The sequence below is a fragment of the Mauremys reevesii genome, linkage group 10, assembly GCF_016161935.1.
Source record: "Mauremys reevesii isolate NIE-2019 linkage group 10, ASM1616193v1, whole genome shotgun sequence".
Taxonomy (NCBI): domain Eukaryota; kingdom Metazoa; phylum Chordata; order Testudines; family Geoemydidae; genus Mauremys; species Mauremys reevesii.
This window is the reverse complement of record NC_052632.1, coordinates 28,848,612-28,862,390: the sequence shown is the minus strand read 5'-3', so window position 1 is coordinate 28,862,390 and position 13,779 is coordinate 28,848,612. Positions and strand designations below refer to the sequence as shown.

At 45.3% G+C, this 13,779-nt stretch overlaps 1 protein-coding gene across 10 annotated transcripts in view; it reads right to left on the bottom strand.

The window, feature by feature from the left end:
• Positions 1–13,779, bottom strand: part of FAM189A1 (family with sequence similarity 189 member A1) — a 424,039-nt gene that overhangs the window by 397,492 nt on the left and 12,768 nt on the right. For 2 of the 10 annotated variants that reach the window (XM_039491763.1, XM_039491762.1), the window contains exon 1: positions 3,453–4,266. The exons of 2 other annotated variants lie outside the window; for them this stretch is intronic. In XM_039491763.1, the coding sequence (XP_039347697.1) occupies positions 3,453–3,695 (243 nt within the window). In that variant the 5' untranslated portion in view covers positions 3,696–4,266. Of the gene's footprint in view, positions 1–3,452; positions 4,269–13,779 lie in introns of those variants that run through there. 6 more of the 10 variants (XM_039491765.1, XM_039491761.1, XM_039491766.1 and 3 more) reach the window with 6 other exon arrangements.

Below are 13,779 nucleotides of genomic sequence, written 5' to 3'. Positions count from 1 at the left end.
TCATATCCCTCCTGTAGCATTTCTCCCCCATTCCACAAGACATCTTTCCACTGATGTCAACGTTACTTCTGCTGGATCGAAGCTCTGTCTGCACAGATTCTTCTCCCCACACAGCAATGAGATCCACCACCTCCTCTGCAGACCAGGCTGGAGTGTGTTTGGGGAGTGTAGTCTCCATGATCAGCTGTGCTCAAGCTGGCATGCTCCCAATGCTGATCAAACAGGAAATGGGAAATCAAAAATTCCTGGGGATTTAGAAGGGGAGGGGCTGTTTCCTGTGTATCTGGCTGCAGTGCAGCAGAATTTAGAATGATCTCCAGAACGGTCACAGATAAGCATTATGGGACACCACCTGAAGGCCAATTAAGAAGTTACACAATGCTGCATCTGCACTACCTCTCAGTCAACCCATGAAAATCGAGTTAAGTTCTACACCTCTTGCAGAGGTGGATTACAGAAGTCGACATTAGAGGCGACTTAGGATCTGGTAGCGTAGAAACATACATTAACAGGTCAACTTAAAGTGGCTTCCTTCGACCTAACTCTGTAGTAAAAGAACTCTAGCACATCCCACTAGAAACAATTGACATGGCACAGATTATCACTGGTGACCCACAGCAATGTCATTGCATTAATATCCTACTATGGTACTGTTTGCATATACCACTATGCCATGGAAAAGTGGTTCTAGAGGTGTCCTAGAAGCAGATTCTGAGTTATGACACAGAAAGAACCACACTCATGTACTGAAATTTCAAATACATCAATACATATAACAGCACTAGACTGTCAGCCAACACTTGGCCACTGCCCATAACTATTGTAACAGTAACACATCTTTTGTGTCCTGCAAAATAAGAGGAAGAGATCTGAAAAATAAAATTAAAAAATAAAATAAATTCTGTGTTTACAAGTTATTTGTTTTGTACTGACTGACTAAACTTCACATTAATGGAAGAGATATTCATTAAACCTAGATAAAAGGTTAGATGCACCAATTATTTACTGAAATACACAGACAAGTTGCATACTTCCCAAACCTGACAGAGCACATTACTATTTAAGTGGTCAGAAGACATGAAATTAACATGTCATCATTATGAACTGTGACATCTCCATTGACTGCAATACTTGAGTTTGCCTAAGCTCAGTCTCAAAGACAGCAGTGTGAGGACTATAAAACCCAGGTGACCATTGCAAAATGATATTTCTTTTCAAAACTACAGACTCAGCTACCAAATACTGCAAGGGAAAAAATCCAAGAAAAGGTTCTACAATGCTGCAGAATCCAGAGCTTTTTCTCCCCTGCCAAGGAGCTAGATTTAATCAGAAAACACTTCAAGTAAATAATTTGGTTTGAGCATGACCATTTTGAAAATGTGCTACTTCTGCCAGATATTTACAGAGGTTGACTTGGGTCTGAACCAAATAGTATGTTTTCTGAACAAATACTTTAAAGCTGCAAATACTCTGGCTTATTAAACATTATTAAAAAGTGTTAAAAACATCTTGGAACCAACAACCTATTAAATTAAATGAAGCAAGACAGAGTCTGCTCAGTGATATTAATGCCCTGGTAACCTTTGGTTTTGCCACTGATTTGAGTATTCCTGTTTTGCTCTTAATAAAAGGAATTTTCACTGTCTCAATTTTAATATTAGAAGTACAGACACAAAGTTCAGATTTAGGCTAGCTGCCCAGATCAAAAACGTCCAGCAATTTTAATTTTTAAACATCTTAACATAGCATAATGGAGACAAAACTGATAATAGGAAAAAGGAAACTTAGTCAGTAAAATCATTTAAACACCTCCTTACACAAAATATACTGAATATGTAGGGTGAATGAACTACTTTGCCAGGTCTGACTTTACTTAAAGACCTATATCCTTCTAGCAAGTTAGTAATGTGTTTTAGTGAAGTTCTGTGAAACCGCCACATTCAGCCAAGCTCAAGCAACACAACGGCATATATTACATTCCCCAGTGGAACAGTGCAGTTGCTTTCTGCAACTGTGAGGGTTTGTGTATTACATGTGTACATTAAAATCTGTTCCTGCTGTTCTAATTTTATTTTATTACCTCCAACACAACCTGTTTCTGGTAGTTACATTTTCATTCATGCATAAAACCTGTGTCAAGAACTTGAGACATCAGCTCATAACTGTGGATCCAGTGGGCTCTAAAAACGGAGTTCTTCAGGTTAGAAGTCAAAATTATTCCAGAGTAGTTACATAAAAACTGAACCCAATAACAACACAGTGATAACTAGGAATCTGTGTGATATCTAAAACAAAAACAAAAAACAACAAAAAAAAACCCTGTGTTTACAGGAAGGTTCAGAACAATGTAGAGCTCCCATCCCTTTTCTTTTACTATTGACTTCAATAGAAGCAAGACCAGACTTTTTTGATGGTCTCACTGATAAGTATTGCCACATCATGTCACATCTAACCCAATGAGTACAGCATAAGAAAAGTGGGAAGGGGAAGTAAAGGGGAGAAGAGGAAATGTAATTGTCACAGCAAATCAGAACAGGAAACCTTGCTTATAAAGTAAGTGCCTGGCTCTTTCTGTCATCTACAGAAAGAAGTAAAGCATTCATAAGAGGCTGCTTTTCCTTGACTTGAAGTTCTTGTCTGATCCCATGTCCCTTACAGCAACTCCTCAAACACAAAGGTGTAGATAGCTGAATTGAGATTGTATGTGAAAGTAACACTTTTATCGTTTGAATATTTTATCTTGTTTATCCCTTTTTGACACTGAGTATTATGGAGTCAATCCATTCACTCTACCAGTAAAGTGGCAAGATCCATTCTTTTCCAAGTACTTCTTTCAACCCCCCCAATATTTTAAAATAAAAAACCCAAACAATTTGCAAATACTTTATAAAATTAATTTCAGGCCAAATAATGTATTTTATATGTGCAAAATATAAATCACACAATTTACCAATGGGTGGATGGATAGGGGTATGACATTTTCCAAAAGTACTTGCCATTTGGTGCAATCTGGTGCATCCCAAAGGCAAATGATCTTCTCGGCAATAGAATCTCCTGAAGCAGCTATGAGGGTAATAATGGGCAAGCTGCAGTACCACAGGGCGGGAAATAGAGAGATGCCCACTCACACACTTGCACCATATTAATCCCCAAAGGAGGCAAAAAAACACAACTACCCCCCGCCCCGAACCTCCCGACACACACACACACTCCCATTTCATTTGCAGGGCGTTTATACCTCACTGGTATGCAACAAACTTCGTATTTCTCTCAACTGCTAACGTTGGAGAGGAGAGGAAAATAACGGTCCTTGCCCTGTCCCTGTCCCTGTCCCGGGGGGGAGGGGGCACCTCCCTCCCTCTCTTCCCGCTGCAGACGGGGCAGTAACTTTTCGCGAGGCACACGAGGGAGGCCAAGCGGCTGCCCCAGCGCGTTCTGCCGGCGGCACTTACCGAGAAGCCGGCCCAGAAGGGACAGGAGTGCCGGACCCTGGCCGAGGTGGTGAGAGCCAGGGCTGCGAAGCTGACGGCGACGATGAGGCATCCGAGCACCATCTGGGTGACTCCCAGGGACAGCATGATCCGGGAGCGGGTCCGATACTCGCGCAGGCGGGACAAACTGCGGGACAGGGCGGCGGGGCTGAGCGAGCGAGCCCCTCCGGGGGGCTGCAGCGCGCTGCCCCCGGCAAGCGGCATCCTGCACGGGGCACCAGAGACCGTGCTGGGGAAAGCAGGACGCGGCTAAGGCGGAGGCAGCAAGAGGGCAGCGGCCCCGCTCACAGGGGCTCGGGGGCTGCCCGCTGGCCAGCGGTGCTCTCCGCAGGGCTCATCCCCAGCAGGGCCGGAGGCAGCGGCCAGGCCGGTGTCTCTGCAGCGCTCCCAGGAGAGGATGCACTTTGCTGGGCAACTCAGTACAGAGTCCGGGCTAAGTTGCGCGCTCAGGCAAGCCCCTGCTCATGCTCCGCAGCCGGAGCCGACTCCGCACAAGGGCTGTACGGGCCGCAGGAGACGCGAGCCCCCAGCTGAAGGGCAGCAGCCCATACCTCGCAAAAGGCAACGGCTCCCTCTCTTCCGCCGCTGCAGAGTCAGGGCGCAGCCGAGGGGCTCAGCGCTCTCCGCCCCGGCCAGGCTGCACAGCCAGCCGGCATGGCCAGTGCATGCGAGTCGCTCCCCCGCACGCTGAGGCAGCAGCTGCCGCCGCCTCTTCGGATCCTGCCACACACGCGCCCCCCGGCTGCGTGCGGCTGCGCCTGCGGCCGGCTCAGGTGCATGCAGGACCCGCGCTGATTCTGGTTCGGAGCCCCGCGGCTGCAAGTTGCTCTGGGGCGCACGCACAGGGGCAGCAGAGCCCCCTTCTTCCCCGCCTGGCAGCGGCGGGGAGGGAAAATGGGGGGGGGGGGTGTTTACGGCCAATGGCGGGTGGAGGCAGCGGCAGAAGGAACAGCCGCCGCCGGCTGCGGAGGGAGAGCGGCTTGTGCGAGGCGAACAAACAAGGGAGGCAGCAGCACCATGGGCGGAGGAGGCGGGGGAAAGCGACAGTGCGGCAGAGGAGCCACATGGGATGGAGCTGGCTGCAGGCATCACAGACACAGGCCTGGAGGAGGGTGGGGGAATGACACCCATCCACCTTGTGGGAGGACAGAGCGCCCCTGAGGTGAAGGCCGGATGCAGAGGAAAGAAACTCTACTGGAAGTGGGGAGCGTAATGGAAGCTCTCGTTGTTGGGGTTTCCCACAGCAGGCCAGGGACGAGGTGGGAAAAGTGTCAGATTCAGGAGGAGACCTAGGACAGCTGCCGAGCAGTATCTTCAAATTGACTGTCCTCTTAAAAGCTCAGTTTTAAAAAAAAAACTCCAATATCTGCCGTTAGATGTAACACCTACAATTCTTTTAACTACAGTAACATGGATTAGAGGACAATCTCCAATTTGTTTACTTTGTGCATTTGGCAGCACTATGTCCAGCCTGTTTAAGCTGTTGTCTGCGATGGTCTTTCATATAGCAACAGAGAAGAAGAATACTTTAAAAAAAAAAGTTACACAAAACCCTACAAAATTAGCAGCCAGGGTGCCTGAAAATACTTAGGACTCATTGTCTTAACTGTCTACAATTTAATCACCTCAAGACATGGGGTGCAACAGCACCTCCAGCACTTATGCATATATGTGAAAAATTTCCCATAATTGATTAGACCAATTAAGATGAACTGTTGTTAGCAACACTGGGAGTCCAGTGTAGACTCTGCCAATCCCATTTGAAGTATCTATTAGACCTGCTTTCTGCTGAGAAGTTGAGGATGTGGTGCAGACACTGAAAAGTAATAAAGGCCCTGGGGTGGAGAACCACCAAGCAAAACCATTAAAGGTGGTGGAGCGGTACTCATTGGCACATAACATAAGCTTGGCACTGTGATTTGAAAGTCTGAAAGATAGCCCAAGACTTGGACACAATCCCTGATGGTTCCTATTAATAAACAGAGGAACCCAGCTATATGTGGAAATTACCAATCTCTTTATTTACACACAACCAAAACACCATTGTGCTTTATCCTGAAGAAGATTGTGCCCAATATAGAGAACTTTCTGGCTAAAGAACAAGCCCAGTTTAGACCAAAAAGGGGTATAGTGGAGCAAATATTCAATCTGCATGTGCTATTCGAGAACATGCTGGAGTATGTCTCTGTGGATTTTGTTAAGACAATTGACAGCACATTGCCCAAAGAGGATTGTGCCATCTGGTACAGTAACGCCTCACTTAAAGTCCTCCCGGTTAACACTGTTTTGTTGTTACATTGCTGATCAATTAGGGAACATGCTTGTTTAAAGTTGTGCAATGCTCCCTTCTAACGTCATTTGGCAGCCGCTTGCTTCGTCCACTGCTTGCAGGAAGAGCAGCCCGTTGTAGCTAGCTGGTGGGGGCTTGTAACCAGGGTGGACCGGCAGCCCCCCTATCAGCTCCCCAGTCCCCTAAGTTCCCTGTGCTGCAGCCACCCAGCAGGCTATCAATTGCTGGGCAGTTCTGCTGTCCCTCCCCCCACTGCCATGTGCTGCTCCTGCCCTCTGCCTTGGAGCTGCTCCCAGAGACTCCTGCTTGCTGTGCAAGAGGGGAAAGGGGGGGGGCTAATGTCAGGGTGTCACCCTCCCCCCTGCTCCTGCACTCCGCTTACCCTTTCTCCATATAGAGCAGGGAGGGGTCATGGACGGAGAGAGAGAGAGCGAGCTTGGGGCAGCAGCTACTGTCTCAACTTCCTGATCCACTTAAAAAGATATTGCCCTTAAGGGTGGGTCAGCTTACTTAAAGGGGCAGCATGCATTTCTCTCTCACACACACACACAAGGTGTGTGTCTGTCTGTCTGCTATGTTGTCTCTCCCCCCCCCCCCGTGTTCGTTCTGCCTTGTGTGAGAGGCTACATTAACAACATGTTAACCCTTGAGGGCTCAGCCGAGTGCTAGTTCATCGTTTAGCAGCAAGGCATTCCCTGAGAAATAGCCCTCCCTCTTCCACCCTCTAACTTTACCACCTCAACCAAGTTTCACAATCAATAGCTGTGAACAGTATTCAATTGTTTGTTTAAAACATATACTGTGTGTATATCTATGTAATATATAGTTTTTTGTGTGGTGAAAAAATTTCCCTGGAACCTAACCCCCCGCCCTTTACATTAATTCTTATGGGGAAATTGGATTAACTTAACATCATTTAACTTAAAGTCGCATTTTTCAGGAACATAACTACAACGTTAAACGAGGAGTTACTGTAGTTGGTCAGAGATACTGAAAATACAACAAGCTTTATGGAAGTCAAATGGCTTCAGTGTCTGTGGGGAGCAAGCCAAGTATTTGGTTTGATCTGAGGATAAATAAGAATAGATAGAACTATATGCTATCAACGACTCTATTCAAGAGGTTTCAGAATGGTAGCCATGTTAGTCTGTATCAGCAAAAACAATGAGGAGTCCTTGTGGCACCTTAAAGACTAACAAATTTATTTGGGCATAAGCCCACGAAAGCTTATGCCCAAATAAATTTGTTAGTCTCTAAGGTACCACAAGGACTCCTCACTGTTTTCTCTTCAACATTTATCTTACAGAAATCTTAAGAGCCACTGATGGAAACCTTCAGAAGGGTGTTCCCATCTGTGGACAAAAAATTATTCCTCTGCTTCGCTGATGATATTGACTTGATTGTAGTGTTGCAAGAAGAGATGCAAAAATTGCTAGAAAGAGTGGTAGAACTAGAGAAGTTAGGTTTAAAGATATCACACAAAAAGACAAAGACACTGGTGACAAGTCTGCTGAAAAGGTGAAGATATTCCTACCCAAATCAGAGGAGGCACTGAAGTGCATTGAACACTTCAAATACCTGAGTAGTATGATTATAAGGGACACTAAACATCACTTAGAAACCCAGTACAGAACTGGACATGTAACTGCTGTTCTACCAACACAACCTCATTTGGAGAAGTAAAGGTATTACTATGAAATGCAAAATGAAACTGCTGCCATCTCTTTTCTTCAGCATTTTGCTATATGCATGTATGACACAGACACTGGGGAAACAAGACATTAAGAGGCTTTCTGCCTTTGAATTTAAATGCTACAGGCAATTGCTGCATATTAGCTATACCTTGTACACCACTAATGAGCAGGTAATTGCCCCGGTTTACAGCATAATTTGAGTGATATCTCATATCATCAAGACAATCAGATGAAGAAAATTTGAGTTTGCAGGCCATGTGGGATGGATGAGTAGAGGAAGACTGCTGAAGCAAGTTTTGCAGGAACCGGTGGTGCCAGGTTCAAGGGGACACTGATGGCAAGTGTGGTTTGACAACGTGGCTAACTAGAAGGGATTCAGTATGGTGCACTGTGCAAGGCTGTGTGAAGACCACAAGATGTGGAAGAAGGTTATTGGCCAGTGACTCCTGTGTGTTGCATTTATTGTTCGTTGAGATATGACTACAGTACTTTGCACTTTGAGGATGATGACAATTATACCTGTTTTCAGCTGAGGTAGGTGACACTCAGTCTAAAGCAGTAGTGATAATCAGTGGCTCATTAACACCAGAGCATATACATCTGTGATTGTACCTACACACAAAAGTTGTACCACTTCAACTATATCAGTATAGTTGATAGTAGTATAACTGCATCCATACTACAGGTATGAGGTTTGTACTGCTTATAGTTTAGAGGTACAACACCCAGAGTGTGGATGCAGTTATACCAGTATAAATGCATTTATACCCCTTATTATACAAAAATAAGTATAATGGTATAAGCACATTTATAATAATATAAATGCATCCACGTTAATGGGATTGTAGCACTTTATTGATAAAAAATCATACCCCTGACCCTTATACTGATACAAAATATGGGTGTAGAGGCTTATATATCTTTTATCCTGGGCTGTTCTCTTCTTCCCCAATTCTGTGTCCTACAGAATTTAGCTTTCCCTGTACAAGGAAATGAGCTTCTCAAGATGGGGTTCATGCCTCTTTTATACTTATACACATCATTTACTTATTTGTGCCAGCATGTTCTGCAAGTGCATGTCTCAGTGTGACCTTTCAAGGCCAAATACAAATCTGCTTATGTACTTGTTGCAGGCAGCATTGATGCAGAATGGAAAAGGGCTTTAGTCCTGTTTGTCTCAAAGCCTATGCCACAAAGCAATTAGGTCAGAGGAACCAGTTAAATTAATTTGTCCTTTGACATGGTTAAATTCAGCAGTGTACTGCAGATGCAATGTAACAGTGTTTTAATCAGATCCTCAAACTGAGCTGAAGAACTGCCCTGCACAAGACTGTAGCACACTTCCAGCAACATTAGGTACCATCTTTATACTCTATGATAGAACTGCGTTTATCTGTACTATAATTAGATCTTTTTACTCTAGAACAGACTTGCCCCAAGTTAAAATATTCAATTTCTAAAGTGATCACAATAAGAAGTTGACTTACAGCATCATTAGACTCTTCAGCACTCCGAATTAGGTCTTGAACTGAAGGTATGCTTGTTCAAAGAAATGTATCGCCCAAATTCTAGCCTTTGCTGATATCCCTGTATTATGGTTCTCTAGGCATTTACAGAGGCACAAGACTGGCTTAAACCAAAGGTAGCATAGGGCTGTTCTGTCAAATGAATATTCCCACTCCCTCAAAGATCTCAGTGTATTGATGTGCAGGGACAGGAGGTAGAGACAAATAGGGAGGGGAGAGTGGAAGGTAGCCAGGTCATGCTGTACTCTACATATTCTAGCCTGGATGGATCTATAGCAAGCTATAACTGCACAGCAGAAGCTAGGGTGACTTCTGAGGGCTTGTCTACACTACAGGACTATTTCGAATCTACTTAAGTCGAATTTGTGGATTCATTTGTGTATCCATACTAAATACACAAATTGAAGCTATCCCACAGTTCCCAATGCATGCTGGGGAAAATGTGTCGCCATTGAAACCGTCAATCCGCCTCCCTCTCTTCCTTGGAAATCTGTTCGCGCCCTTCTCTGGGTCGTTACAGCGCGGACGCCACACAGCACTGCAGGCATGGAGCCCGCGATCATCGCTGCACTTATGGCACCTCTTCCACAGTCAGATGCTGAGGGCAGTGGAGATCATGGTGGCAATGGGTCAAGTTCATGGTGTGGAACGGCGATTCTGGGCCCGGAAACAAGCACAGACTGGTGGGACCGCATAGTGCTGCAGGTCTGGGATGACACAGAGTGGCTGCGAAACTTCAGGATGAAGGACACTTTCCTTGAACTGTGTGACTTGCTGTCCCCTGCCCTGAGGCGCCAGGACACAAGGATGCGAGCAGCCCTGACTGTGCAGAAGCGAGTGCCATAGCCCTCTGGAAACTGCCACGCCAGACACAGCTACGTCAGTAGCGACCACACTGGCTTGGGCGCAAATACCATGGGGGGGGATTGTTTCAAATTCAAGCCCACGCAATCGTTGAGCAACTGCTCTCAAAGGTAGTGACTGTCGGAAATGTGGATTCCCAAACTGCGGTGGGGCTATAGATGGACTCACTCCCTATCCTGGCACCAGCCCACCAGGCCAGCGAGTACATTAACCGAAGGGCTACTTTTTTCAAATGGTGCTGCAGCTGTGGGGTGGGGGGGACGTTTTACCAACATCAGTTCAGGAACTCTGGTCTGTTTAGACGCCTCCAGGCAGGCACTTCTTCCCGACCACAAAATAACGGTTGGGGATGTGCAGATGCCTACAGTGATCCTCGGGGACCCGGCCTACCGCTAATGCCCTGGCTCATGAAGCCCCTATACAGGCGCCTTGACACTGAAAAGGAACTCTTCAACTACCGGCTGAGCAAGTGCAGAATGGTGGTGGGACATCAGCGAAAAGATATCCCCGTAGTTATTGCTGCTGCTGTGTGTGCCCACAATCTCTGTGAGGTTGAGGCAAATCGCCTGGCTGCTGTTTACGATCAAGCCACCTGAGAGAATATCCCAGCAGCAGGGTAACCTGTGACTGTCCACTTGATTTTAAGAGAGCCTGATCATAAACCAAGTTTTCCCCACTTCCCAAGACGTTTTAAAACTAAGGACATGTTTTAGTAATTAATAATAAATCTTTCGTTGACTTTGCATTTCTGTTTCTTCGTTGAAACATGAAGCATTCTGTGCTGGTTAAGGTGTGCACTGATGGGTGGGTTTGCAGGAAGGTGCCGTCCTTGGATAGGGGTTACCACGGCTGTGGGTTTGGGCGTTGGAAGGGAAGGGTGAGTATCTGCCCCTGGATGAGGTCTATTTTTGGGGCTCGGGGCACGGGAGGATCGTGACTACGGTCCAAATGCATGTGAAGGGAAGCCTGCCTTACATTCGGGATGTCAGGCACCAGGACCCTGCACAAGCATACACCTCAAGGAAAGACCGGCAGCATACACCACACAGACTGTCCCTGGTGCCTAGTGACTGCAGTCTGTGTGTGCCCTGCAGTTGACCCTGCAGCCAAGTCTGTAGCATGGCACTGTGGGCTATGCAGTGACATTACAATTCCCCCCCCCCCCCACAGAACAACAGAAAGTCTTCTGACACCAGAAACGTGACGGAAAACAGTCAGTAACACCAAAACGCTTTAATAATATGTAACACAGTGGGGGTTTGAACTTGGAGTTGGGACTGGTTGATGCTGTAAAGAAAGAGCTTGTACAAATTTACAGTTGTCTCTAACATTATCGGTGTGCTGCGGTGCAGGGACAGTTTGTCACTTTGGGTGAGGGGGACAGGACTCTTGGCGTTGGAGGCGGTTGCAGATGCACTGCAGGGGGCTCTCCTCCTGACTGCGGTCTTGAAGAACATCTACAAGGCGCCGGAGCGTCTCCGCTTGCTCTCATTAGACCAAGCAGCGCTTGAGTCGCCTGCTGTCCTTCCTGCCGCCACACCTCCCCCCCGTGTGTGGTGTGCGCGCGACACAGGCTCTCCTCTCGACCTGAGCTGGCCATCAGTTCCTGGAACATGTCGTCCCTTGTCTTTTCTTTGGCGGGGCAGTCGGGGAAGGAGAGCTGTGTGTGAAAAAGTAGGTGATTTCCTTGAACACATACATGTTTGCCAACAGTAAACACAGTCTAGTCAGTTTCAGTGAACAAGACCAAAGAGGGAACTAAGTCTCAGGAGATCTCAGAACTAGTCCGAGATTTAGATAGCTGCATCCTCTTGCACAAAGTCCTGGTAAGCCTTACAGTACAGAGTGCTTATCAGTTAGTGCTTAGCTGTGCTCTCCTGCTGGAGGCAATGTGCAAAGCAGAAAAGATGGCATCTCCCGCCAGTGAACGGAAAGACCCTGTATGCTTTTTCCTCTGAGCCTGCCCACAAGTGGCTGTTAAAGTCTACCATGCACAATAGTAACAGTACACTAATTCCACTAATTAGATGCAGCACTTGATGTTAATAGAAGCCCTGCACAGACCAGGACCCACGCTGCCATGCAGCACCTCTCCCAAGAAACCTCTTGCTGAGCTTTTTTTTGCTCTCTGAGAGCTTTTTTTTTATATCCCCAGGACTGCTCCATTTTGCTGCTGTTGTGTGTGTGTGCTGTTTGTTTAGTTTCATATTTAAAAATGTTTATATAGTATTTCTATTTTTATATAAATCCCTGTTTCTTAAAATAATAAATGTTTCTGTGAGGGTGATGAAGAGATCCTGCTGTCAGGAAACTGGTGGGGCACTGGTGGCAGACCCACCTAGAATAGTGCCTCTCTGACTTTTTTTACCCTTGTCTTTAGTCCCTTGTGGCTGGCCAGAGAATCCAAGCTCGACTGCTGTCCAGCAGGCCTGAGGCTGGTCTAGATTATGCTGAATGCTGCTCTGGCCGCTGGCCAACGCCAAAGTCAAGGAGGTGGAAAAGAACTTATTCCCTGGGATGTGCTGAATTCAACTTGGTTGCTGCTCAGAATTGGGTCATTATTTCAGAATATATATAGAGAGAATAGAATCTGAGGAGAGAGTTTGCATTGCTGAGTATTTGTAATTCAAGGCCCTATTTCCAACTCCTGTAAATCTCCAGAGTGAGAAACTAGGAAAATCAAATGCATGTTTCCTGCGAGACTGTGCCTCGTCTACCAAGCTAGCCAAGACAGCACAGGTTTGAAGACTATAGCTTCTATAGACTATTCAAGAACGGGACTTGGGCAACCCTTGACATTGCATTAGCTGTGAATTCAATTTTTTCTTTTTTCCCCCCTATACTTATTTCCCCTGAAAAAGTTCTTAACTGCTGGATTTTGCTTTCGGACAGAATTTCCAACAATTTTAAAATGATCAATAGTCCTATATATTTATGAGGTTGTGTGACTTTCAGATGATAGTTTTTCATGACTATTAAGTTGGTTATAATCAAAAGGGGGGAAATATGGTTACTACAGGTTTGAAAGTCATCACAAAAGTTTGCTGTAGCCAAATTTAAATATAGCAACAAAACTAAACGTCATTCCCCCCACCCTCACAAACTGATTATTTTCTGAAGGCAGCCTGAAGGGCACTGCCTATAGGGCCTTGTTATCAGCCTCTTAGAAAACATCAAAAACGTAGACTCCAGCATGGTAATGATCCCTCTTCTATGGAAATTGTCTCATTACTGTCACTCTTTGCTGGCTCCCAACCAGTTCAGGAAGCAACTTCATGAGTAGTTTACTAATAACTATACTGAAAAATGGACGTTTCTATTTCTGAATACTACACATTCTGTTTCAAAACAATTATATGAAATCCAATAACCAAAATCACTTTTGCAAGATTGATGGAATTGTGATATTAATAAAAAAGGAAATAAATTCATTGCTGAGGTGAACCTCAAATACCTAATTTCATCATGGCTAATAAGGAAGCTAGTAAAAAAGCACCCTGTAGGGCTTGGGCATAAGAAATCAGCCTGAGGGCCCTATTCTGCTGTCACTTATGCAGAGCAATAGCGTGTCTTCAAAACTGCATACTTTACATGATTTAATTATATTAAGCAGCTTTTCCTATATCTTAAAAGAAATATTCTGCATTCAGGAAAAAAAGCACTGGAGATCTATTATTCCAAAGAGGATGTGTATCCTAAAGATACGATAGGTATTGGTCAAAAATGAGGTATCGCTGTTGACAAGAAGTAAATTAAACATTTTCTTTCCAAAAAGAAAAAAAAATGTTTGTTTCTTACAAACACTTATGTTAGAACTTGCTGGATAAGTATTAAACCATTCACAATACAGAACTTTATAGTAACAATAGTAGTACTATTTCTGGTATCTGTGCCGCAAGTATAATATCCAAGAG